At 39.2% G+C, this 27730-nt stretch overlaps 2 protein-coding genes, 2 long non-coding RNA genes and 1 other non-coding gene across 8 annotated transcripts; all 5 read left to right on the forward strand.

The window, feature by feature from the left end:
* The first annotated feature begins 6318 nt into the window (after nucleotides 1-6318).
* LOC147928581 (small nucleolar RNA R71) lies at nucleotides 6319-6425 on the forward strand. Its single transcript, XR_015581071.1, has one exon. It is a non-coding gene; the product is annotated as a small nucleolar RNA R71 (small nucleolar RNA).
* Nucleotides 6426-15690: 9265 nt separating this feature from the next.
* On the forward strand, nucleotides 15691-16242 carry LOC147928582 (uncharacterized). The gene has a single exon (XM_087486201.1). The coding sequence runs from the start codon at nucleotides 15691-15693 to the stop codon at nucleotides 16240-16242; it is 552 nt and encodes a 183-aa protein (XP_087342327.1).
* A 616-nt stretch (nucleotides 16243-16858) lies between these two features.
* On the forward strand, nucleotides 16859-18100 carry LOC104742139 (uncharacterized). Of its 4 annotated transcripts, none has more exons than XR_015579225.1 (4): nucleotides 16859-17039; nucleotides 17128-17184; nucleotides 17500-17587; nucleotides 17687-18100. It is a non-coding gene; the product is annotated as an uncharacterized LOC104742139 (long non-coding RNA). The 4 variants fall into 4 exon arrangements; XR_015579224.1 differs by having other exon boundaries at nucleotides 17700-18100; XR_760456.3 differs by lacking the exon at nucleotides 16859-17039 and having other exon boundaries at nucleotides 17045-17184.
* A 799-nt stretch (nucleotides 18101-18899) lies between these two features.
* Nucleotides 18900-19674, forward strand: LOC147928583 (uncharacterized). The gene is made up of 2 exons (XR_015579308.1): nucleotides 18900-19203; nucleotides 19430-19674. It is a non-coding gene; the product is annotated as an uncharacterized LOC147928583 (long non-coding RNA).
* Nucleotides 19675-20930: 1256 nt separating this feature from the next.
* On the forward strand, nucleotides 20931-24228 carry LOC104742140 (fructose-1,6-bisphosphatase, cytosolic). The gene is made up of 12 exons (XM_010463110.3): nucleotides 20931-21847; nucleotides 22057-22104; nucleotides 22195-22269; nucleotides 22367-22428; nucleotides 22532-22598; nucleotides 22708-22821; nucleotides 22929-23015; nucleotides 23089-23159; nucleotides 23240-23305; nucleotides 23407-23493; nucleotides 23627-23702; nucleotides 23850-24228. Exons 1-12 carry the CDS (start codon nucleotides 21689-21691, stop codon nucleotides 23958-23960), a joined length of 1023 nt encoding a protein of 340 aa, XP_010461412.1. The 5' UTR covers nucleotides 20931-21688; the 3' UTR covers nucleotides 23961-24228.
* The last annotated feature ends 3502 nt before the right edge of the window (nucleotides 24229-27730 follow it).

Consider the following 27730-nt stretch of genomic DNA (forward strand, 5'->3'; position numbering starts at 1 on the left):
CAAACGGCAACGACAAGTATGGTTCACGTCGGTGAATCAAACGAGCTGGATCGAGTGGACGGTGCTTCGATGGCGTGACTCGAGCGAGGTGAGTCAGGCGATGGCATGACTCGATCGGATGTGGGTGAAGCTGGTTCGAGTCGACGTGGGTCTTGGATCGAGTCGACGGGGGTCTTGGATCGAGTCGACGGTGGTGACTTCAGTGTATCAAGTGGAATGAGCGGTGACGACGGAGCGAGAAAAACCGATCGAGTGAAGTAGTGATGGCGCGACTCGAGGGAGGATTTGACGGCGACTCGAGCGGATGTGGGTCAAGCCGTGATGGCGCGACTCGATCGAGATTTTTTTTACGGTGAGGGTCGAGTGGAGAGCGTGGGTCGACTCGAGCGACACGGTTCGGTGACTCGAGCGAGGGAGATTCCGGGATTCGAAGCTTCGACGGTGACTCGAGTGGTTGGCGTGAAGACGTGTGAATAACAACAGCGGTAGATCGAGTCAAGCAGTACGAGAGACGTTCGTCGCTGTCGATCGAGTCAAAACGCGTAGGGGGCGGATCGGGTGGTGATAACGGCAAGCAGTACCGTTGGTCGAGTTGATGGTCAGCGGTTCGAGCGGCAGAGCGGGGTGGAAGGCAATCTCGTCGTCGATGTTGGTGGAGGGAACGGCGGATCCGGTTGCTTCGATCGTTGGTTAAGTTGAGAAGCAAGGTGATAATTACCTTCGTCGATGTCAAGCAAGAGAGAAAAGAGAGAGTGAGTGAGTGAATAATTGAGTAGGGTTTGATGGTTGTTTGTTGTGGTTGGTGGGTTGAGAGTAAACGGGAGAAGGGTTAATTAGATGGGTGAGAAAGATGAATTATGGTGACGTGATGGAGTTGATATGTCGTGCAAGTGGAGAGAAAAAGAGAGTGATGGTGGAGTGATGTGAGGTGGTGAGACATAAAGATGATATGTCTGGTGGGGGGAAACAAGGGGTGAGGTAAATTGAAGTGATGGGCACGTGGGATAGAGGGGAAGGGTGACAAAACCAATAATTAAGATTCCCTCCTTATATTGCCTTCTGTTTCCATCTGTAGATTTCCCTCTTTTTGTTGATTTCGCTTCTGTAGCACTATCATACTCGGTTTGACCCCTGATCTCACTAGTTTGATTGCCCCTTTTTTTATATATGTTGCTTAAACTCCCTTCTGTAGATTCCTGAACACAAGAAAATCAAAAACAAAAATTAAAAACACAAGGATCCTAAAAAAAAAAATATTTACAGTGATACCTTTGGGACTTCCTCCCAAGTGAGCTTGTTTAAAGTCCCTAGCTTGACTTTTCAGCGTTTTAGGCTTTTGGAGGTTCATAAAGGAGCACAGAAGACCCCTCTGGACGGACTTGATCAGCTAAATATTTTTTTACTCTTTGGCCGTTTACAGAGAATTCGCTGCCAACCTTGTTCAGAAGAGTGATAGCTCCAAATGGCAGAACGTCTTTGACTGTAAAAGGTCCAGACCACCTAGACTTAAGCTTTCCAGGAAATAACTTAAGTCTGGAATTGAACAGAAAAACCTGATCTCCAGCTTTGAGCTCCTTGACAATAATCTTCTTGTCAAGAAAGTTCTTTGTCCTTTCCTTGTAAATCTTGGAACTCTCATAAGCATCAAGTCTTATTTCTTCCAACTCATGGATGTCAAGAGTTCTCTTAGCCTGAGCTGTGTCAATATCCAAGTTCAGCAGCTTGATTGCCCAAAGTGTCTTGTACTCAACCTCCACAGGGAGATGACATGCGTTACCATATACCAACTGAAACGGTGTTCTGCCTATTGGCGTCTTGAACGCTCTTCTGTACGCCCAGAGAGTCTCGTCCAGCTTGACAGACCAATCTTTTTTCGAAACCCCGACAATCCTTGACAAAATACCTTTGATCTGCTTATTTGAGACTTCAACTTGTCCGCTGGGCTGAGGGTGATACGCAGTAGATACCTTGTGCTTGACCCCATACTTTCTCAGCATACTCTCAAACACTTTGTTGATGAAATGAGTTCCGCCATCGCTGATCACTGCTCTAGGTATCCCATACCTTGGAAAAATTATACTTTTGAACAACTTCAGAACAACCTTGTGATCATTGGTAGGACTGGCTATGGCTTCGACCCACTTAGAAACATAATCAACTGCCACCAGAATATAGACATTGCCATTTGATGGCGGGTTGAAAGGTCTCATGAAGTCTATCCCCCAAACGTCAAATATCTCTACTTCCAGGATCGGGTTCTGGGGCATCTCGTTCCTCTTTGTGATGTTGCCCATTCTTTGACAAGCATCACACCTGGTGATGAAACTGTGAGCGTCTTTGAACAAGGTTGGCCACCAGAGACCTGCTTGAAGAACCTTCTGAGCTGTCTTGAACGTGGCGAAGTGACCTCCATAGGTGGAGCCGTGACAGTGCTCAAGCACTCCCTGCACTTCCCCTTCTTCTATGCACCTCCTGAATAGACCGTCAGAACCTCTCTTGTACATATAGGGTTCATCCCAGAAGTAGTGGTTTACTTCTCTGAAAAACTTCTTCTTCCTGTAAGGATCCATGTCATCAGGAACTTCTCCACAGACTTTTTAATTCACGAAGTCATCATACCATGGCGCAGTATCCGAAGTGATCGCCATACAGTTGATTTTTAGGTTCTCAACCCCGGTGTCATGCATCTGCTCACAAACCTGGGCGACCAGAAGTTGTTCCTCAGGCATTGAGTCATCTATTGGAACAGCATCTTCTATCCTCATTCTTGACAAATGGTCTGCAACTCCATTTTCTATTCCTTTCTTGTCAACTATCTCCATGTCAAACTCTTGGAGAAGCAGGATCCATCTCAACAGTCTCGGTTTGGTATCCTTCTTCGAGTAGATGTGTCTCAGAGTGGCATGATCGGTATACACAATGACCTTCGAACCCACAAGATAACTCCTGAATTTCTCGAATGCAAACACAACTGCTAGGAGTTCCTTCTCTGTGGTGGCATACCTTCCTTGAGTCTCGTCCAAGGTGCGACTGGCGTAGTAGATGACATGAAACTTCTTGTCAATTCACTGTCCCAAAACTGCTCCAACTGCAAAGTCTGAAGCATCACACATGATCTCAAAAAGATGATCCCAATTCGGAGCTTGCACTATGGGTGCTGAAACCAAGGCTTCCTTGATCTTGTTGAAGGCTTCCAAACATGCTGCATCAAATTCGAACTCAACCTCCTTGCACAGCAACCTTGTCAAAGGTCTTGCAATTTTTGAGAAGTCCTTGATGAATCTCCTGTAAAACCCAGCATGTCCTTGAAAACTCCTGATGTCCTTCACTGTCTTAGGCGGTTGAAGCTGAACCATGACCTCAATCTTTGCCTTGTCAACCTCAATTCCTCTTTCAGAAATCTTGTGTCCCAGAACGATCCCTTCTTCAACCATGAAATGACACTTCTCCCAGTTCAGCACCAGGTTCGTCTCCTCACATCGCGTCAATACCCTGCACAGATTCAACAAACAGGAGGAGAAAGTGGAACCGTATACAGAGAAGTTGTCCATAAACACTTCCACTGACTCCTCAATTAAATCCGAGAAAATTGAAGTCATACACCTCTGAAAGGTGGCAGGAGCATTGCACAAGCCAAATGGCATGCGTCTGTAGGCAAAAGTGCCATAGGGACAAGTAAAGGTTGTCTTTTCCTGATCATTTGGGTGGATAGGGATTTGGAAGAATCCACTATACCCATCAAGGAAACAATAATAGGGATGACTAGCTAGTCTTTCCAACATTTCATCAATGAAAGGCAAAGGAAAATGATCTTTCCTAGATACAACATTCAACTTCCTATAATCTATACACATCCTATGTCCTGTGATGGTTCTAGTTGGGATTAACTCAATTTTGTCGTTTTTGATCACAGTGCACTGGAGATACCCAAGTACTATCAGAGATAGGATAGATAACTCCAGCATCAAGTAGTTTCAGAATTTCTTTCTTAACTACCTCTTTCAGATTAGGATTCAATCTTCTTTGGGGTTCAATACTAGCATATGATTCATTTTCAAGATTGATCCTATGGGTGCAAAGACTAGGTGAAATTCCCTTGATGTCATCTAAAGAATAACCAATAGCCTTTCTATACTTTTTTAGCTCAGTTACTAGCATCCCCAATTCATCATCACTCAACCTAGCATTCACTATAACAGGATAAGTAGAATTGGTTCCCAGGAAGACGTACCTGAGCCCGGAAGGGAGAGTTTTAAGTTCTACCTTTGGAGCTTTCAGTTCCGACCAGTCGTCAGCATGGGAGTCTGGAATGGTCGCGGTCGAGTGAGAGATATCACGTTCTGAACTCTCTGTCTCAACTGCACGTACGTCCTCTGCATCAGATAGCTGCTCGAATTCCTCTGATCCATCCGTTTCTCTGTGGGAATCTAGCAGATTCTTGTAGCAAATGGTCTCCTCATGAAGGAACCCTTCTTCTCCATCCTTGGTTAGAGCAGTTTTGAGATGATCTTCTTCAGCTAGTTCCTCCAACAACTCATCAGCCAATTTATCCATCTCTTCAATGTATAAGACTTGTCCTCCTATCGTTGGCTTCTTCAAGGTATCCTTGATGTCAAACTTCATAGTGAAGTCGTCGCCCAGATTGAGGTCAATCTTGCCATTTCTGACATCAATGATGGCTCCAGCAGTCTCTAGGAACGGTCTTCCTAGAATCAGAGGGTCTTTCGGTTCTTCATCCATCTCCAGAACCACGAAATCGGTTGGCACTTCCACGTCTCTGATCCTGACAGGTAAGTCCTCCAAAATACCATGTGGAAGTCTCACTGATCTATCTGCGAGGATGAGTGAGATGTCGCAACCTTTAAACCTTGTGAAACCCAACCTCTTAGCCACAGAGAATGGCATCAGATTCACTGAAGCGCCAAGATCACATAAGCACCTCTCAAAAGACATAGGTCCAATGGAGCAGGGTAGAGTGAATGATCCAAGATCTTTGAGCTTCTGGGGTACAACCTTCTTCTGGATGATTGCACTGCACTCAAGACTTAGTACAACCATGCCTTGAACTTTTTTTGATCTCTCCATCACTAAGTCCTTGAGGAATTTCTGGTAATGAGAAACAAGTGCGAATGCATCCAGCAATGGCATCCTCAACTCAATCTCCTTGACTTGTTTTTCGAACAAGACCTTGTATTTCTCAGTAAGCTGCTTCTTGAACCTCACTGGAAATAGTAGAGGAGGCTTGTACGGTGGAGGGATGAACCTCGCAGGTCTGTCTTCAGAAACAACAGGCTCCTTAACCGCTTCATGTTCGGACTGCATCACTGGTTCAACCGGGTCTTTGACTGCTTCGTCTGGGCTCTCCATCTGAGCGTCATCCTGATCAAAATCCTCCCCAGATAATTCCGCACTGTCCTCAGTGACGTCTGGAGCTCCTTGCCTGGGAGGCAATGTTTTCCCACTTCTCAGTGTAATGGCATTGGCGAACTCCTTGGGGTTCTGAACAGCTTTACCTGGGAATTGGCCGGGCTTTGGTGCAGAAGTAGAAGCGGATTGGCCTTCCATGTACCTTATATTCGAATTCAGAGCTTCGAATTTGACGTTTAGATCGTTGTATGAACATTTCATCCTCTGACTAAGGTCAGCAAACTTCTTAGCAGTATCCATAGAACCGTTAGCTTGGCCCTGAAGAAGTTGTTGCATCATCTGTTTCATTTCTTGATCTGGGGCTGGACTGGTTGAGGGCAGAATCCTGGCAGTGGTCCTGAGGGAGCTTGGTAACCCTGCTGGAACTGTTGTTTTGGAGCGAATCCCGGATTGTAAGGCACAAAAGGTTTTTGTTGACCTTGCTGTTGTTGTTGAGGCGGGTACACCTGATCTTGTGGATTAGCAACATTGTTACTTCGGTAAGACAAATTGGGGTTCGTCTTGTAGGGGTTGTAACCTTTGTTGTATCCACCCTGATTCTGGACATAGATGATCTCTTCACTCTGCTCACCCTCCCCATCAAGAACTTGGAAAGGGTCATCCTCAGATACGAAGTGGACGCTCCTCTGCTGGCTCAGCAAGATACGGTCAAGCTTCTCATTTACATTCTTGAGGTCCTTCTTATACTTCTCCTCAGACCCAACATCGCCGCGAACTGTGCGCTCATAATCCTCATTGTAGTTGCCGTCAGACTGAGCGAGATTCTCCACCAGTTGCCAACCTTCATCTATGTCCTTGTTCAGGAAGTTACCGTTAGAGGCAGTGTCAAGCAGCATGCGTATTTTGGGAAGGACACCACGGTAGAGAGTACTCAGTAATGACTTGTTGCTGAAACCATGGTGAGGACACTGGCTGTGGTAACCCTTGAAACGCTCCCAGGCTTCACAGAATGATTCTGAGCTCTTCTGAGTAAAGCTGGAAATCTCATTCCTCAGACGTGCTGTTCTGGAATTGGAGAAAAACTTGGCCAAGAAGGCTTTTTTGCAGGCGTCCCAAGTGGTGATTGATCCCTTGGGAAGGTTTTTCTCCCATTGATGAGCTTTGTCTCCCAGGGAGAATGGGAAGAGGCGCAACTTGTAACCATCCTCACTCATGCCGTTGATCTTGGTGAGACTGCATAGACGGTCAAACTCGTCCAAATGGTCTAGCGGATCCTCCATAGGTAGCCCATGAAACTTGTTTCCCTGGATCATGGAGATCATACTGCCCTTGATTTCAAAGTTGTTGTTCTGCACGGCGGGAGGGACGATTCCAGCACGCTGAGTATGAGTATTCGGTGCATCCCCAGCACCAATGTTTCGCGGTCCCAGAGGTGGTCCATTCGGTTGTTCCATAGTGACGGGTGCGGGATGATCAGTGAGTTGATGAGCTTGTCGTGGTCGTTGCAACCGATTGATTTCGTCGATAACAGCAAGGAGATTCTGATGCCCTCTGGATCTGGTGTGCATGCAAGGTTGCGATCAACAGGTACCTGAGATGCAAAACAAACAAGCAGACAACCAAAACAAATCAGTACTCAGAACGATATGTGTAATAGAACTTAATCTTGCAAAACTTGAAATCTTAAATGTAGCAAAACGAATCCCAAATGGCAACGGCGCCAAATTGATACTAGAATTTTGTGTCTCCTAGTAGGTCTCAATTAACCTTATGCGTTGTAATACTTAATGTGTCAATCCAGTTGGGAAAATTTACTATCACTCAAGATGCAATCAAGAAGTCACAAGTTAAGCCAATTCAAAGAGTGTTTTTATGTAACAATCCTAGAATGATCAAAATGCAAAACAGAAATGAGTCACAGAACTAGAAACGAGAATGCATGACAAGAAGCGAAAATGAATAAAAACATAAATGAGTCTAAGCATGAACTAAAAAGCAGGAAACGAAACAATTCCAGGAATGTAATAAAAATCAGAAAGAAAGAAGTCCTAAGGATGGGAGTAATTGACGTCGGTGGAGTATCCTAGTCTACAGAGTGTTTAACATGCCACAAGCAATCTATCCCTAGACAATGAACATCACTTCTTAGCTAATCAATCTCTTGACAAAAGCTACTCAAACTCAACCACTTCCAAACCTAGCTCTCGCTAGAGAAACATGATCAAGCATGGCATGAAAAACAAGTTCATTCACATCAACAAACATCCTTGACAACTAATCTCTTAGGCTAGGAACGTAAGTCTCTGGCACTAGTTGGTCAGACATTTCATCAAACACCTTTTGGGTGTGGAAATGTCTCAAACCTAGTCCCAATTGATCAGAGAAAACCTAGTTTTTCTTACTCTAGTCCAGAAGGGAATCATACAATCAATGCTTAAACACTCTACATCCTAAGATTCTCCACCTAATCTATCCCATCCTCAAGAACTAACGCACTACTCAGATACGAAAATCATCATCAACAATACAAACTCAGAAAACATTGAAACAAGCATTCTTAGATAAGTAAAAATGTGAAGAACAACTTTGTAGAAGGAATCAAATCAAAATACTGAATAAGTTCAAAGATCTCAGGATACAAAATCAGAGTACGTTTTTGGTGGCTAGGGAAACCTTACAAAAGAAAACGAGATAAAAACTAAGATGATGTCGCCAAGACTTAACAAAACGTATTTATAGTAAAGACATAAAATCCCTAAAACTTAAAACGACAAGATGAGGAGTCGGTTTGGGAATCTCCTGAAGCGTGTAAGATGGAACGTCTTCTTGACATGTGCGAATGAGTAATGGCTCGAGTGACTGATGGCGTTGGCTCGAGTGGAGTGATGGCGTTGGCTCGAGTGGAGTGACGTCGACTCGAACGGTAGTCGACTCGAACGGCACGACTGCGCGACTCGATCGGCACGACTGCGCGACTCGATCGGCACGACTGCACGACTCGATCGGCACGACTGCGCGACTCGATCGGCACGATTCCGAAGTCTCCTAAATACCTGAAATACTCCAAAATGCACGATGTATGCGAAGATAATGCAAGAACTACCTAAATATGCAAAGTGTACAAAAGAGACTAGAAATTTATGCAAAACAATTAGTTATCCTTACTAAATGCATGACAAAAACATGTTTAGCAGAGACAAAATATAGACATATCAATATCTCACTAGATTTGGTTTGTTTAGTCTAGAGACAAGAGAACCTTTTTCTTTAGCTTCTACATTGTTAATCTTAGATAATTTTATCTTACAACATGACAACACCTTTATACTTAGGTTTCATTCTTAACCTAATTACTATAACTAACCAACCAAACCCACTAACATTTGTAGGCCTAATACACTTACAGCCCAATAGCCTTATTACACAACACAAGCTCAACTTCTCTCTTGTTGACTTGATTCTTTTCTCTTTGTGTCGTTGACTCTTCTTACTCATTTGGTCACACGACAACTTCTTCTTGTTCTTAGCTTTCTTCGCTTTACTCTGTTCTTCTTTTTCTCCTCACTTGAAGCTTTCTTTGTTGCAGGATTTAATCAGAAGATTCAATCTCCAACATGTGGCTCTCTAACTGGTGAAGATGTGATGGATAATGAATTAGAGTTAATTTGTGAAACAAGCAATACTGGGAGTCTCTGATCTTCTAAAGTGTTTGAGTCGCGTGTCTCTTCGTTTTCCCTATAACACAATAAAAAGGTCAATGATGTCTAGGATTTTTTAGCTTTTAGGTTATATTTTACTTATATAAAAGATTAGAAAACCTCTATATCAGATAGACGAAAACCTCTAAAAGAAGCAACATGTAAAAATGTTTGATAATAAACCTTTTAGCATTGAAATCATACCAACTTCAAAAAACAAAGCTTTTCACGTCTGTTTATTCAGTGCTTAACGTCGGTATAAAACTGAAGCTAATATAATACTCCCTCCGTTTCAAAATATAGGTTGTTTTAACTAAAACACGCAGATTAAGAAGTCTTTACTTTTAATAAGTTCAACCAATCAGAAACGATACTGCATGATATAAAATACTAAACTAATCTAAAAGTTGCATAGAAACTTGAAAACATCTTATATTATGAAACAAAAAACTTCTCTAAAATATCTTATATTTTGAAACGGAGGGAGTATATAAGATTAGTTTTAAAAGCGAGGTAATAATATCCGATGCTAAAATATCTTGCTTCACTTAGTGACTTAGATAACTGGAATAACGCATTTTTCTTAAATTTATTGTCGGTTTCAATCGACGTCAAAACCCTCACTTTGACTCATACAACCCAGGTTAAAATATACAAATCCATAATTATTTTATTAAATTTTTTTTTTTTTTTTTGTGCTCAACATCAACTTTTCATTAACCAAAATAATACAACCAAATCAAAGGCACATTACATTCACCTCTATAGACTTGGACCAAATGCAATGGTTGATCAAGTACAACCCTGGAACACTAGCCGGATCCAACGCTACCTAATCGAAAACCATTGCATTTTTTAACCACAATGAGATATATAACACACCACGACTCGGAGTGAAATCATCTCTTAAACCACCTAAATTGACCCAATGACACGACAACAAATACTAACACAGAGAAGGCCAAAAACCGATACTGAAAAAAGATCAAATCCCAGCTATGAGAACCTCATGATCGACGTGTAGAGCTTGTCCCAATAGCTTCAACACCCAAAGGCGCATTATCAGAAGAGCTTGGTCTCTCCGGCTTTCACTGTTCCGGTCCTAAACCTAAAATGGACAATACATCCGATTGACCCGACCAAGAGTCGTGAAGCAAAACCGGCGAAATAAATGCTTCTCTGAACTAGCGATATAATAACCAGAATGCTAATCATCTAAAGATTAGAAATTGGAGCACATATTAGCATATCATCACCTCATAGTGCAGGTTCAAAGTGGCTACATCACTTCCGTCAAGTTACGAGGCACACACACACCTTGGTCGGACTGAAACCAAACGACACCGCCCCTTGCTGCAAGACACCGCCGTGGCTGAAATGAGGGGTAAGATCTGAAGAAGAACCCAAACCCGACCACTGAAGCTCTTCAAAGAGAAGCTTCAGCCCTCACTGCTCACTAAAGCCACCAAACTCCCGGAGACAAAACGACAACCGAAGTCGCCAACCCAGATCCACCAGATATGGCCATAGATTTGACGCTGTCCTCCAACGTCTGCACCAGAACCTTCACCAGCAACCACCACCCGACGGATCTTCGCTTCACACGCTGAGATATCACCGGAACCACCACCATTGAAAGGCACCCAACCGACAGCGAAAGGATAACAAAGAGCGGGAAAAACTACAACGAGGAAAAGCTAAAAGGACGGAGCCCTCTCCGGCGCCGGAAAAGCAACTGGAGAGGTGGAGTGAACGAAACCGGCGACGACTCTCTCTCTCAAACTTTTCTTTTTTTGTATGGATTTTTTTTTTAAGTTGTTTTTGTTTGTGAGGTTCTTCTAAGATAAAAAAAAAAGCATCTTGAAGATATTATTAGTATTTTTATTGAATTTATTTAAAGTTACAATTTACTAAAATTAGAAAAACTATAATCCAATTTTTTTTTCTAATTTGAATATATAGTTTTACATAAACCATACTCTATCCTATAATATAATTTTGTAAAAGAAGTGTATCTCTACGTCTTCCCAGTTATTTGCAGAACGTCTTTGTAAGTTTGCTGGTATAAAATTCCAAACTTCTCTGAAAGAAATAGAGAAACAAAAATACTTTAATAAAGACATTATATCTACCATGAAAGAGTTCTATTTTCAAGTGAAAGCACAGCTACTGCCTACTGATGAGTATAAAAGAGAGCGAAAGAACAGAGGATGATGATAAGCCCCATCGGGTCTATGTGAGGAAGAAGCAAAGGGAGGTTGGAGCACGTGTGGAAGAAGAGTAGAGCACGTGAGTGATAAACAAATGTATATAAGCCTGCAAATAATAAAGAGTCGGGTATGTCGTAAGAGTGGTGTGAGAAGAGAGTCATATGTGACCTCTGAGGAGTGAGAGTATGGCTTAGCTGCGTCTAAGGCTCTTACGGTTACAGTTCCGATAACATTGTATCTACATTCATAAATACAAAATAGAGTTTCTATTCTATCAATTGGTGCGCTTGTGATCTGCGATCGAATCGAACGCAAGAGAAAATTAGATTTTCACACAAATTGGGGATTTTCTTAAATCGGAGAAATTAGAAGATCAAGATGGTGATGGAGCAAGTTTTGACACCGGTGAAGGAGTTTTCGATATCGGAGCAAGCATCTGTAGAGATCTTCGATCAGTTAGCTGCTTTGGGAACCAAGATTCCCGAATCTGAGAATCGCACAAGTGAGAAATTCGCGGAGCGTGATTACGAGATGAAAGAGATTCTTCGCAAGCTTGATTTCTTGATCGGTTCTGGTCCTGCGACGGAGACGGTTCGTGAAGTGGGTGGTTCGAGTCAATCCAGAGCCGCAAGACCTCAAGATCGCCGCAACCCTATCCTCCGGAACCTTGCCTTAGTCAAATTAGGCCTGGGCTTAGGGAGAATTTATTCCGCAATGTGGAAATGGCTATATTCGAAGGAGTTGGAATATATGGTTGGATTGCTCGAGTTGAAAGATTTTTCAGAATGGGAGGTTATAACGAAGCGGAGAAGCTGGCTTTAGTGTCAGTAAGCTTACAAGGAGAAGCTCTGAGCTGGTTTAATTGGGAGGCTAACAGAAGACAATTCGAGAATTGGGAACAGTTTAAAGCTGCTCTGATGTTACGGTTTGGCAATCTGAAGATTCGAGGACCGAGTCAAAGCTTGTTTTGTATCAAACAAACAGGTTCGATTTCAGATTATGTGCAGAGGTTTGAAGATTTATCCTCACAAGTAACAGGATTAGATGATCAGAAATTAGAGGGTATCTTTCTGAATGGGTTGACGAGGGAAATGCAAGAATTGGTTCATATGCAGAAGCCTCGAGATCTTCCTGAAATGATAACGGAAGCAAGAGCTATGGAAGATAGTTTAATGCGCAGGGTGGTTCAACGAGAGTTACAAATAGTTGATAAGGAGCTTAAAGAGTCAAATGCTTCTGATTACAAGAGTAACTACAGCCACTTCAATAATACTTGGAAGTCGAAAATGATAACTACCGACGTAACACAAGGTCATGACAGACAAGTAAACAGAAATGAGCAGAGACCAAGGAGACACAATACTGGTGCAGAGTTAGATGAGAAGAGAAGGAAGGGTATCTGTTTTAAGTGTGATGGACCTTACTCTAAAGATCACAAATGTCCGAATAAGGAGCTTAGGGTTCTCACAATATTAAATGGTTTTGAAGTAGAGGTATTGGAGGATAACGAGGTGGATACGGGGAATATGTGCATCTCAGAGCCAGTTGGAGAATGCATGGCCTTATCATTCACCTCGTACAGAGGAATATCATCTCCTTCAACAACTAAAACAAGAGGTACGGTGGGTACATCGGATGTGATCATCATGTTGGATAGTGGTGCCACTCACAACTATATCTCACCTGCGGCAGTCCAGAAGCTCAAACTGAAGTGTAGAGAAGACCCCAATTTGACAGTTAAGCTGGGAACAAGCATATTGGTTCAAGGATTAGGAGTTTGTGAGAAGGTTTGTTTTTCAATTCAGAACTTAGAGTTCACTATGGAGTTTGTTGTACTGGAGCTTGGACAAGTTGACATTATTTTGGGAGTGTATTGGCTACGTACACTGGGAGATTGCCAAGTCAACTGGGAGAAGAATGAGTTGTCATTCTTATATGAAAACAAGATAGTTACGATCAGAGGAGAGTCAGAGTTGGAAATCTCTAAGATGTCTCTGAAATCTCTATCTAGTGGTTATACAGTGAACACGAAAGGAGTGCAAGTTGCTCTGTATAATCAACAAGTTTTTCAGGTAACACAACCTGTGGAGGGCGCTATTCAGGAGGTATTAGCTAGGTTCGATATGGTGTTTGCTATTCCAACAGATTTGCCCCCGATTAGAGGCAGAGAACATGCGATCAATCTTCTGCCTGGGAATAACGCAATCAGTGTCAGACCATACCGATATCCTCATGCGCAGAAAGAGATAATGGAGAAAATGGTGAAAGAGATGCTAGATTCTGGAATTATACGACCAAGTCAAAGCCCTTTTTCAAGCCATGTTCTGTTAGTAAAGAAAAAGGATGGCAGTTGGCGATTTTGTATTGACTACAGAGCGTTAAACCGAGTCACTGTGCCTGATAAATTCCCTATTCCCATGATTGATCAGCTATTGGATGAGTTAAATGGTGCAGTAATATTTTCCAAATTAGACCTTCGCGCTGGTTATCACCAAATCAGGATGAAAGAAGAAGATGTAGCAAAGACAGCATTCAGGACTCATGACGGGCATTATGAATTTCGAGTCATGCCTTTTGGCTTAACAAACGCACCAGCCACTTTTCAGGCTTTAATGAATGAGTTGTTTCGACCTTACCTCAGGAAGTTCATATTGGTATTTTTCGATGATATCCTGATATACAGCTCGTCCTTGGCAAAGCATATCGAGCATTTGGAGGTAGTAATGCGAATATTGGAAGAGAACCAGTTATTTGCCAATAAGAAGAAGTGTCTGTTTGGCCAACAACAAGTTGACTATCTAGGCCATATTATTTCAAATGAAGGGGTATCAACTGATCCAGAGAAGACAAAGGCAATGACTCAGTGGGTTACGCCTAAATCAGTGAAAGAGTTAAGAGGTTTTCTAGGGCTCACTGGATATTATCGAAGATTTATTAAAAGGTATGGTGTCCTTGCGAGACCTTTAACAGACTTACTAAGAAAGGATAGCTTTGAGTGGAGTAGTGAGGCACAAATGGCTTTTGACAAGTTGAAGAGTGCAATGTCATCAGCTCCGGTACTAGCTTTACCAAATTTCGAAGAAGTTTTTACAGTAGAAGCAGATGCATCGGGCTATGGTCTGGGAGCAGTTCTTATGCAGAATAAAAGACCAATTGCATACTTTAGCCATGGCTTGTCAGCTAAAGAACAACTTAAGCCGGTGTATGAGAGGGAATTGATGGCCATCGTTTTGTCCATTCAAAAGTGGAAGCACTATTTGTTTGGTCGACATTTTGTGGTGCATACAGATCAGAAAAGTCTGAAATTCTTATTGGAGCAGAGAGAAGTAACCATGGACTATCAAAAATGGTTGGTCAAACTTCTGAACTATGATTTTGACCTACTATATAAACCAGGAGTGGAGAATACAGCTGCAGATGGGTTGTCTAGAATGATTCAACCCCAGAGAACATTGTCATCGATGCTACTATTGGCTCTGACAGTACCTATTGCGTTACAACTCCAAGAGATTTACGAGGAGATCGAGAGAGATGCACAGATACAAGCAGAGATAAAAGCTTGTGTGGCTAACCCTTCACGTTATACGAAATACGCTGTCAGGAATGACAAGCTATGGGTGAAACATAGGCTGGTGATTCCTCGAACGTCTTCATCGATAAAGCTGATATTGGAGGAATGTCATTTTGGGCTTTTTGGAGGACATTCTGGTGTTCTTAAAACACTGAAGAGAGTTCAACAATCCTTCCACTGGGATGGTCTGTTGAAAGATGTACAACAGTTTGTTGCTGAATGTGAAGTATGCCAGAGACATAAATATTCAACACTTTCTCCTGTAGGTCTAATGCAACCCTTACCGATACCACAACATGTTTGGGAGGATATATCAATGGATTTTGTTGAGGGTTTGCCAACTTCCCAAGGAAAGAATGTCATTTTGGTGGTAGTGGACAGACTAAGCAAGTATGGTCACTTCTTGAGCTTGAAACATCCGTTTAATGCTTCGGACGTGGCTAGTTTGTTCACACGCGAGATAATCAAATTACATGGCTATCCAGCATCTATTGTTTCGGACAGAGGAAGTACATTGTTGAGTGCGTTCTGGAAGGATTGCTTCAAGCTAGCTGGAACTAAACTGAAGTATAGTACTGCATTCCATCCGCAAACTGACGGACAAACGGAGGTTTTAAACAGGTGCCTAGAGACTTATCTTCGATGTTTTGCCTCAACTCATCCTCGAACGTGGCATCAGTATTTGTCGTGGGCTGAGCTTTGGTATAATTCATCATATCACACGGCTTTGAAGACAACTCCGTTTAGGGTGCTGTATGGACGAGACCCTCCTGCTATAGTCCGTTTTGAAGAACATTCTACTAAGGTGTTAGAGTTGGAGCGTGTGTTGAAATAAAGAGACTCGATGCTAATCCAGATTAAGAACCATTTGCTTCACGCACAACAGCTAATGAAAAACAATGCCGATAAGCATAGACGTGATGTGGAATATGAAGTGGGAACGTGGGTATTTTTGAAGTTGAGACCATATCGTCAACAGTCTGTCTCCAAACGAGCCTGCCAGAAGTTAGCAGCCAAGTATTTCGGTCCATATGAAATCATGGAGAGGATTGGGAAGGCCTCATACAGACTGAAACTACCGGATGGTTCCAAAATACATCTTGTTTTTCATGTGTCTCAGATTAAGAAGGTGTTGGGAGTTCATCATCAGGTCATTCCCTTGCCTGACATGTTTAACGACACAGAAGAGTTGATCATTGAACCAGAAGAAGTGTTGGAGACTCGTTATAATGATACCGGAGTATTGGAGGCTTTAGTACGTTGGAAAGGCTTGCCAGAGTACGAGAACACTTGGGAAGTGGTTAAGGAGCTACAGAAGCAATACCCGACACTAGCGCTTGAGGACAAGCTGCGTTTCGAAGGGGGGGTATTGATAAGCCCCATCGGGTCTATGTGAGGAAGAAGCAAAGGGAGGTTGGAGCACGTGTGGAAGAAGAGTAGAGCAAGTGAGTGATAAACAAATGTATATAAGCCTGTAAATAAGAAAGAGTCGGGTATGTCGTAAGAGTGGTGTGAGAAGAGAGTCATATGTGACCTCTGAGGAGTGAGAATATGGCTTAGCTGCGTCTAAGGCTCTTACGGTTACAGTTCCGATAACATTGTATGTTCATTCATAAATACAAAAGAGAGTTTCTATTCTATCAGATGACTATAGATTTACAGTGATTTTCTTGTTGCATTTTTTTTTTAAATTCCAATTCAATTCACAGTCTTGTTTCATTCTTGTTCAGTTGACTTTTCATATAGTTAAAACACTACAACAATATTGACTTTTAATAGCGATAGCTTTTTAGGTAGTTATGCTATAATTGATTTACCTCTAATTTTTACATAGCGTTTAAAATTTACAAACGCTATAAAACCTTTCAGTATATATGTTTTGACTTTTTTTATTTTGTAAAAATGGTTTGTAATAGTATATACCATATAGAAACGCTATTAATATGGTTAGCGGGAATTTTTTTTCCTATCTACCGCTTAAGTAAAAATCTTGGCTCCAACAACCAAAAAATAAAGAAGATTTATGGGCTCCGATTAAAAATAATTCAACCTAATTTCTTCCCCTTTTGCTCTCCTTCTCTCTTCTTTCACGGTATCTTAGTATCTTACTGTCCTTGCTCCTAATCTCAGCATCGAATCACAAAAACCAGCAAATGCCTAGCCATCGTCATCGTTTAACTGTTAGGGATTTAGGTCTTTGATTGGTCTAAAGCTGTTGATTTTGGGTTTCCGTTAGTTGTTTCTCTTAGTTTAATCGATTTTAGTTTCAATTCATTTGTAGCTAGAATTCATTAAAGGATCTCGTATTCATCGTCACTCTCATATCCGGTTCCAACAGGTAAATTCGATTATGTGATGTATTTTCCTAACAGGTTACGAGATTCGATTCTCTATTGTTGTAATTTGTTTGTATTGATTTTGATGTCTTTTGCGATAAAGATTGCTTGCTGTTTGAGCGCATGATTACTGGGCGCTGTGATGGCTTCGTAGGCTTTAACACTCCCAATTGTTTTTTTTTTTTTTTCTCTCATTTTTGGCTTGAATAACGAATTTGGAGTTTGATTTTATTTGTTGCTCAGACTCATATTCATGAAAGGTTGAGGTTCAGTAGCTATGGGTTCATAATTTCTAATTTTGCTTTACCTCTCCTTAGTGATGTGATAAAGACTTTAGTGGAAAAGCATTTGGAGCTTTGAATGTGTGCTCTAAGAGACTAAGATTCATAGTTCGTTCTTATTGGTGTAAGAACTCAATCTCTTCTGCTGATTAGTTGAGTGTTTTGATGATAGTTTCTTCAATTCTGATTTGCTTAGAAGGGAAGCTCACTGGTTATCATCTAGATCGTGGTTTCAGGTCAGGTGCTAGTTGGCTTATCCAGCTTGAAGTATGTGCATTTACAGATTATGTCATCTTATATCACCCAAGCGATCAACAATTGCTTGAATCATGTGTGGGATGAGGAACTGAGCTTGAAGCGACTACTCAGTTCTCGTTTTCTCTTCTGAACTCGTCGATGGCGGCTTCCGTTCTTCTCAATCATGTGTGGCAAAGTAGTAGCTCAATCTCTCTAATCAGTCGGGTTGCAGACTTGCAGGGTTTCAGATCCAATTTTGTTTTGAGTTTTGGACTTCATTATTGTTTATCCCTTCTTGTAAGAACTTTTGATGATTAGAAGTGATGACAAGCCTTTTAGATTCTCCATGAAGTTGTAAGATGAGAAATTTCATGAGTACATAAAAACTTCTGTCAGAAAACGAGTTTATGCTTCGTTAATTTTTTTTTTTTTATGGTTTTCATTTAATATAGTATTTTCGCTTTTAAGAACACGGAACTAAAACTCAAATATATGACGTGAAAACCTTATATAGATTTTATAAATTAAAAATAATCAATGCATAATTTTTATTACAAATAAAACTTTATTTTGTTCATAATTATTCTCATACATTCATTTGTTAATTATATAATACATAAATCAATAATTTTCTCAAACATTCATTTGTTAATCATACATAATCAAATATGATAAAGTTTCTTATATTTTTTTTGTATTTATCTTGTTAATTTATAAATAGCAATAACTATGTTATAAAATTGAATTCTATACCCTAAATCATATACCCTAAACCTCATACCCTAAACCCTTTAGGGTTCAATCTTGAAACATATTTTATTATTTATCATTAACAAAATAAAATAAAATAAAAATATATTCTGTAATACTAAGTACATAAAATAGCTAAATTGAAAACACATTACAATTATACAAATTAAAAAATAAAAATAAAAATCTATATGTTCTAAGTATTTGAAGCTTTCATCAATATATATTTATTATACTACTATTTGTGTTTAATGGTTGTATTTTTTAATCTTTTTTTTAACTCTAACAAAATTTTAAATCTTAGTTAAAAATGTATTCTCATTACCATAAAATATTTTTCATTTAATAATATTATTATTTTTGTTTATAATCTTTCTAAAATGGTATAATAAAAAAAAAAAAAAAAGAGCAAAACCAATAAGAAGATATCACCGGGGTGGCATATTCTCACGCCGTACGATTAGAGTAATCCAAGGGATACGATTATAACCTCTCTTTATTATTTCATTGGCTAAGCCATTAAAGTGAGGATCACAATATTTCTAATATGAACCGTTGATTAAAATGAATCTAACGAACACAAATTTAAACCTTTTTTTTTAATCTTTTCCTTTCACTTCTTCCCCTCATTCTCCTTCATCTTCTTCCTCTGCAATCGATTATCCAATTCAAACTACCCTGCAATTGAAGCAATTATCAAAATAGTTTTCGAGTTGGGGATCACGGCTTCCATCCACGAGAGCTTTGTTTCGAGTAAGCAATTCTTCCTGCCTGAGCTTGAATTTTTCTGATATCCTTTTGGATTCATTGATTGTTTCTACTGGATTTGGTGGAAATTTGCCTCGATCTATGTTCTCTTTCGTTTATTAGTTTGGAGCTATTTAAAATTTGTATTCATCTGTTGAATTTGATACTATAATCTGTTTCCTTTTGTTTTCATCAATCTAATGCTTTCTTTTGCTGAATTTCTCTATTGCAGAGCTGATCGAATTGGAGGAGAGATGGCTGGGAAAATCTTCTATTCAACAAGAGATAAAGATGGACCTGTAACCTTACAGATTGGTGAAGGGGAAGAAGAATGATTTTTCAGCTTTGTGATGGGGAGAAGACGATACGACACCACCTTTTGATTTTGGGAATGTATTTTTATTTTGTAATATATATTTTTTTGTATCATTTTTTCATATAGATAAATAATAAAATATGATATATTTATTTTCATTATATCAATTTACCTAAAATATCGATAACAATTTATCCCAAATAAATAAATAAATTTAATATAATTGAATAATTAATGAAAATGCAAAATATTATAGAAACTATAAATTACTAACATAAAATTACATAATTATTACATTATATCATATAATATATTATAATTATACTTTATAAATAAAACAATTTATAACAAAATACAATTGCTATTATAAAATATATGCAATTGTGTTTTGGAATGGTAGGATTGGTCAGACTGTTATATTAGGAATAAGTTAAAGCATGTGTTTGGCGGGAAAAGAATGCTAGACGACATGGTGAAGCTCCAACTCCACCCTCCAGTCTCCTCTGTTTCATTGACAAGAATGTTCGTAATCGGCTGCTCACCTTGTTTACTGTTCGTCGCTATGAGAATAGTCTCCAGTTCTGGTTTCAAACCCACCCCATCTAATCTGTTTCTAATACTTTTTGCTTTACCTCTGTTTCTATCTTCAGCTAAAATGTTACATTAAGTTGTACAACAGTTTTTTTAGTGAATATAATTTAACATTCATACACAAAAAAAAAAATCTATAGTCATCCTCAGTTCTTTTTGCATCTTCTAGACATGGTCAATTTATTGTCATGCTCTGTTCTTGTTGTGATGTCATTTGAAACTAAATGTTAAAATCTTTGTTCTATAATATGTGTTTGTAAATCTATAATCACTGTGAAACTCTTAAGCTCAGCAAGAAGAAAAATTGCTAAACAAGAATTAAACATAACAAAGGCTATGATAACTTACACAAATTATAGATAGGTGAGGTTTCTGGTTGTACGAGACAATGTGTGAGACAAACATTGGCTAGGAAGTCCCTTTTTTGATTAAGAAAACAAGGCAGTCTCATAACTCACAGACATAGGCATCACTGCGAGTGATGACCATTCTCCAACTATGTACAAGGATCAACTGAAATAAAATCTCTCAATATCATATTTTACCTATCATCCAATTCATTTTCTACAGTTGTCACTGCTCATTTCAAATAAACAAAATGAAGAAAATTCATATTGGAAGACCAACTCTAGCCTCAAATTCATATGAATTCTCTTGTTACCAATTCACCATAGATTTCAATAGAGATGGGAACACTTGCTAAACTTCGTTTACTAACTATATCAAATAACCTTTTTTTTTTTTATTCTTTTTTTTGAACAAACTATATCAAATAACCAAAATTATTATTCCATATAGAAATCCAAAACAAAAGAAAGAATTTTTTATTTTTATTTTTTGGCAAATAAACAAAAGAAAGAATATGAATGAGAATAAACTCAATCGATGAAGCGTTCATGAACGTGATTACTCTAATACCATATCAGGATTAAATCAGTCAAGGAAGAAGACGAAGATGAGCTAGAGCAAGAGATAGAGAGCAGTGCTAAAGAGGTAAGAGTGATGAAAAGTTTGTTATCCTCATTAATTATTCAGTGTGTACAAAGTTTGTTCATATACAATTATATATTCTAATCTAATAACAAAGTGTACATGTATGTAGTATGAGAATAGAATACTCTAATAATTAACATGATGAATAGCACGATGATAACCATGATGCCAAATGGTGAGACATACCGCCAACTCAATAATATTAAGATAAATTATGAAAGATTGAACATGTTTTCAATTTTAAAACTTTAGCTATCGAAATGTGTTTTGTTCATCTATCTAATAAAATCGGTTTAACGGTTTAAACATATTTTTACGAGGACGAGGTTTTTGTTAACATTATCCCGAAATAAAAATGACGGCCCAAACCTGTCACAGCCACGTGTCATCCCGATCCCTTCTTTGGCTTCGTTTGAGAAAAAACGTTCGATGCAAACCGGTCGCGTCTTTATCCTCAATCTCATCATCATCCTCGAAACTTGCAACACACAAAATCCAAGTATAAAGGTTGCAACTTTCAATCTCTCTTCTCTCTCTCTAAAATATCTGATTCAAAACACGCATTTGGTGGGCTGAGAAAGGATCAAAAAGATGGATCACGCAGCAGATGCTCACCGTACGGATTTGATGACCATTACGAGATTCGTGTTGAATGAACAATCAAAGTATCCTGAATCTCGTGGGGATTTCACTATTTTGCTTAGTCACATCGTCTTGGGATGCAAATTCGTCTGCAGTGCTGTTAATAAGGTATAAAGTTTCGGTTTTTGGAAATTTTGGGTCAGGGCTAATAAATAAATGTCGCTTTCGATTTGTGTAAAGGTTCAGTTTTTATGGTTGTTGATGATGATGATCTGGAACCCTCTTTAGATGTGGACTTTGTCTCAATCGTCTTTAGTGTTTTTGAGGATGGCCCATTGAGAGTTAAAGTTCTAATTTTTATGGTTGTGCTTGTGCAGGCTGGTTTGGCTAAGCTTATTGGACTTGCAGGGGAAACTAACATTCAGGTAAGTTTTTTGTTTTTGTTCAAATGATAAGAATGATTGGTTTTGGTTCTTTTATTGTTTCTGAGATTTTACCATTTTCTGTGTAATTAGGGTGAAGAGCAAAAGAAACTTGATGTGCTCTCCAATGATGTCTTTGTCAACGCTTTGGTCAGCAGTGGCAGAACTGTAAGTAAAATTGGTATTTTTATCAACTTTAGAAAGACTCCGATATGTTTTCATTTGTCTCTTACAATGACTGTTGGCAATTGAAACTTTGTGTCAGTCTGTTCTTGTCTCGGAAGAAGATGAGGAAGCTACGTTTGTGGAACCATCCCACCGTGGAAAGTATGTTTAGAATTGATCTTTTGTTGGTTCACCTTATGGAAATGTTATTGTTTGTATTGGTAACTGTCATTGGCATAATTGAGTTTTTTTTCGTTATCAACAGGTACTGTGTTGTTTTTGATCCGCTTGATGGATCCTCAAACATTGACTGTGGTGTTTCCATTGGAACAGTATGTTACTTTCTCTCACCCAAGTTTTCTATTTTACATTGTTAGAGGGCTCGGACAGTGAATCATGTGAAGAAGTTTGTCTTTTTGTGTTTGGTTTCATCGTGTGTAGATTTTTGGAATTTACACGTTGGACCACACTGATGAGCCAACCACTGAAGATGTTCTGAAACCTGGGAATGAAATGGTGGCAGCTGGTTATTGTATGTACGGAAGCTCCTGCATGGTACTGAAAATGAAATTTACAATGGCAACATTAGTATCATTCAGTCTGATTAGTTATTTCTAGAATTTTTTTAATTGAATGTGATTGGATCTCTCTCTCTCTCTCAGCTTGTGTTGAGCACTGGAACGGGTGTCCACGGATTTACCCTGGACCCATCTCTCGGAGAGTTCATACTAACTCACCCTGACATTAAGGTAACCGTAATAAATAATGGTTGTCCTCTTTTTTATAAGTTCTCAAAGATTCATTAGTTTTTCTTGTCCTCAGATTCCAAAGAAGGGGAACATTTATTCAGTGAATGAAGGCAATGCGCAGAACTGGGATGGTCCAACTACAAAGTATGTATCGAAATAACTTAAAATCTTATTCAAATCATCAGCTGCATTCATATATTCATGGTTTTTGGCTGTTGGTCTAGGTATGTAGAGAAATGCAAGTTTCCTAAAGATGGTTCACCGGCGAAGTCTTTGAGATATGTCGGAAGGTAACTGGGAAACAACCTCCTCTGTTTTGAGTTTTAAAGCTCAGTCATAGAAACTAGCCTAGGCTTTTGTCTCTGTTTTGTTAATATCATTGTCTTAACAGTATGGTAGCCGATGTTCATCGCACGCTACTTTATGGAGGAATCTTCTTGTACCCGGCTGACAAGAAAAGCCCCAATGGGAAATTGCGGTAAGCTTAGGATTAAACTGACAGTTCAAATATAACCGGTGAAAGTCTTTCTGGTTTTGAGTTTGATAACATCTCCATAAACCATTATAAAGCCGCTATAACGAAGCTATTTTTGGCCTACATATGTGAACAGTGTCTTGTATGAAGTCTTCCCGATGTCGTTTTTGATGGAGCAAGCCGGAGGTCAGGCCTTTACGGGCCAGAAAAGGGTATAATCTGTCCTCTTTACCTGTTAAATGCAATCTTAAATCTGATTTTCTTCTAATATGGCACTTGACAGAAGTGTAAAGATTTTGTTGGTTATACTTATATGGTATATGGATCAAGTAGTTTTACATTTTAATGTCCCGATGCAGGCTCTAGACCTTGTCCCAGAGAAGATCCATGAGCGTTCTCCGATATTTCTTGGTAGCTACGACGATGTTGAGGAGATTAAGGCTCTGTATGCTGAGGATGAAAAGAACTAAGCTTCCCGTTCTTCTTTTATTCTCTCACTGTCTCTGTCTCTGTCTCTCTTCTTTCTATAAAATCTTCTTCTGATGAGACAAACTCATTTACAAAAGGAAGACCTTTCTCTGCCTTAGTGCACATAATAGTTCTCTTTTTCTTTTCAATCTTTAATTTATCTTCAGCTCGCAACATCCATTGTTTGATCATTCCAAGCTTGTCTTTATAACCTTATTTCATGTCTGGAGAAGCAGCCTACACTAAAAGTAAAGTTTCATCTTTGATCCATTTTGATTTGCGTTATCTGATCCACAAGTTTTCAAATACGATGGATATATCTTGGATTCTAACCGAATTTTTAATTTTTTATAAAGTCAATTCACAAAACCTTTAAACTACAAATAACAAATTTATCAGTTTTAAAATCATCAACCAACTACAGTATATCTAATTTCCACTCACACCAATCGTTAGTGTTATTTACATTTCATTGCTGTTCATCTACAAAATATCATACAGTCAAGAGATTTTTACCAAATATATCTTTTGCATTTACTTGTTTCGAAGTCCAACAGGAACGGCCAAATATGTAAACAATGATTACGTTTTTGAAAAATTTATAAAACACGTGTTGGAATGAGTAGAATCATGAAGGGTCAACATACTTGGTAGCAACGACATTTATGCATTACTAATAGTTCCCACTGTCGTTGCTTCGTTACTTATCAAGACAACGTGTAGAAGTTTTGATTTGTCGCAACAGTCTTATAAAACAGCGCTTTGATTGATATATTGTTTTGTTTTCATTTAAATAGGCACCTGCTTAAGGATAAAACGACTGTTGCATTAGAACCATTACATTCTTTATGTCACATGTCTCTCTTTTAAAGGTTGAAAAAGAGTAAATACTAAATAGATAACATGTGCCTAAAGATATTAGATCTCATTGGTGGTAATGTACAATACTTTTAGCGGGTAGAAGCGGTTAACTGTTCGTTAATATTTAAAAGCAATTAAGGGCCTGACTGGTTCAAACGCTGCGGTTGCGGTTGCGATTGCGGGAGATTGCGGAGGCGAGTGATTGCGGTTTCAAGTGTTATTAAGCGTGTTGAACGACTGGTTTAGCGGTTTAAAATTGATACGTTTGCGGGAGGTTTACGACTGGTTGACCAGCGGGTGCAATAGCGGTTGGAATATAATAAATGTGATATCTAATATATAAATGTTTAAAAACACCAAATTTTTTTTAAAACTTGATTTATAATTAAAATTTATTAAAATAACAATTATTCAAAAAAAAATTCATATTGAAATACTTATTCCTTTATGCATTTGGCTTTTCACCAAAAATTTAATCAAGTAATTTGATAAATGACAAAACATATGCTTAGATTGTAGATCTTTTCTCTTTTCTCTTAGATCGTGGGTCAATATTTGCATCGGTAGGAATGGTCAAGTGATAGTTGAGAAGAGTCACTGGTGATTTGTTTTAATATTTTTCACAAATAATCTTATTTTCTTAAATTTCTGATGAAATATTATATTTATTTAGATTATTTTGAACTTATGTGCGATGTGCCATTAAATTTACATCAAGTTTTCCGGGTTATTGTTAATTGGAATATTATTTTTTTCTAATTGTTTATTTTATAATCTCTACAATCGTGTCCGTACTTCATTTTCTCTCATCATTAATGAGTAAAATGGTTAGATAGAAAATATAACAAAAAAAAAATCATTATCATGATTTCTTTTAAGTTTTTTTACAAAAAAAAAAAAAAAAATCCAACCGCAATCGCCCGTAACCGCAAACGCTTGCGGGAAGCAACTTTTGGAATTCAGTGGTTTGGAGCGGTTGGGAGCGATTAGGAGCGGTTTGTGTGATTGGTTCCAATCGCTAGCAACCGCTACCACCTGCAAACGCAGCGTTTGCGGGAGGTAGCGAGAGAACCAGTCAACACCTAAATAATACATAAAATAGTTAAAAGCTAGTACAAAATAGTGAGTATAAAAGAACGGTACAAAAAAACTGAAATTATATTTTTGTACACTTTTAATATATTTTTTGTTATTTATCACGATAAGAACGATATGATCAAAACTATATTATTAAAATAAATTTACTTGATTTAAAATATAATATATTATTTTAAATCTAGTAACAACTAAAGTCTAAACTCATACCTAAATAGGGCGCATCTCCGCCATCCTTGTTGGTTTGGCCACCTTGGGGATGAGACAGATATGCGTTCGATTTAACTCTTATCAAAAACACCCTCGACCAGAAATCGATTAACCATGGAAACAAGATCCGCTTTAACTATCGTCCATGCCTTCTGGAAAAACAAAGCAGTCAGCCTATCGGGGTCAGGAGTTTTATCCGGGTGCATCATAAATAAAACCCGCTTAACCTCTGTCTCTGTGGTCGGGGCTGTTAACCTATCATTATCCGCTTCTGTGATAACCGTGTTGACCTCCCGTAAAGCTTCATCAAAATTAGCAGGATTAATTGTAGTGAACAAATCCTCAAAATACGACACAGCCGTATCACAAATATCCGCCTCCTCCGAAGACCAAACATCATGCCTGTTATAAAGCCCCACAATCCGATTACGAGCTCGTCGCTGCTTAGTTTGTGCCTGAAAATACTTTGTATTCTTATCCCCACTCGCATCCAACGATTTCTACTCTTTTGATACCAATGTATCTGCTCATCCCGGTAGGCCTCGCGCAACCGGGCATGTAAATCTGAGATTAAACCCGGAGATGACGCATCATCCGCCTGGGCCTCCTCTAATTTCCGTTTAAGGTCCTCAATCAAAACCCGACCATAAGGGGCCTGCGTTTTGAGCCAACGAGAAATCGCCCGTCGACAATTCACAATTTTGTTCACCAAATTCGGTGATCCCTGGTCCCGGTCCCTCAGCCAACCAGACGAGATCACCTTCATTAAACCCGCCTTTCCAATCCAACGACGATTGAACATAAAGCTCCACCATCCCCGCGGCCGCTTCGCACCAACACTAGCTACAACAGGCATATGATCAGACGCAATCATCGGCAGATATTCCGTAACCGTGTCCGGAAATAAATCATGCCAATCCTCATTACCTAAGGCCCTATCCAGTCTACATCGTATAGGATTTTTGTCTCACCAACCCCTCCAGGACAGACACTCCCCTAAGTATGGAAACTCCAAAAAACCACAATCTCTTATCATCCCATTAAAAGCAAGAAAAGAAGAAGCATGACGCAACCTCCTTCCACGTTTTTCATGATTGTGAGTTAATTCATTAAAATCTCCTATCTATGAACCAAGGGGTAGACCGAGTAGTACTTATCTGTACCAACCTTTCCCAAACCAAATCACGGTTTTTCTGAACATGATCACCATAGACAAAAGTTAAATGCATAACCCGGTCCTTAAAACATGCTTCAACATCAATCAATCTATTGGATTCCATTAAAATTGAAACATTAAAAGCATCTTTATTATATAATTAAGCCAACCCACCACTACAACCAACATGTTCCACTGTTTTTAAATTATTATACCCAAAATGGCCTACAAATTTTTCCAAAAAAAAAAGAAAATGACTGTTTTGTTTCCATGAGAAATAAAATGTCTGGCCTATGTTTATTCCAGAGATCCCTAAGATTTCCTATAGTGGCCTTATTACCAAGCCCTTGACAATTCCAACTTAAAATATTCATTTAACAACTTTTGGTTTTTGTGGTTTGGCCCCACCCAACCCACCCTTTACCCCCTCCTGGGCCTTTGGAACAGGTC

Source organism: Camelina sativa, chromosome 14 (assembly GCF_030686135.1).
Source record: "Camelina sativa cultivar CO46 ecotype springtype chromosome 14, ASM3068613v1".
NCBI classification, from domain to species: Eukaryota; Viridiplantae; Streptophyta; class Magnoliopsida; order Brassicales; family Brassicaceae; genus Camelina; species Camelina sativa.

What these genes read in the sequence shown, in the direction of transcription:
- LOC147928582 (XM_087486201.1), top strand. Translation starts at nt 15,691, where the DNA reads ATGCTAATCCAGATTAAGAACCATTTGCTTCACGCACAACAGCTAATG.
- LOC104742140 (XM_010463110.3), top strand. Translation starts at nt 21,689, where the DNA reads ATGGATCACGCAGCAGATGCTCACCGTACGGATTTGATGACCATTACG. An exon ending in TAACTCACCCTGACATTAAG is followed by an intron (nt 23,016 to 23,088) that starts GTAACCGTAATA and finishes TCTTGTCCTCAG; the next exon opens with ATTCCAAAGAAGGGGAACAT. An exon ending in AGCCCCAATGGGAAATTGCG is followed by an intron (nt 23,494 to 23,626) that starts GTAAGCTTAGGA and finishes ATATGTGAACAG; the next exon opens with TGTCTTGTATGAAGTCTTCC.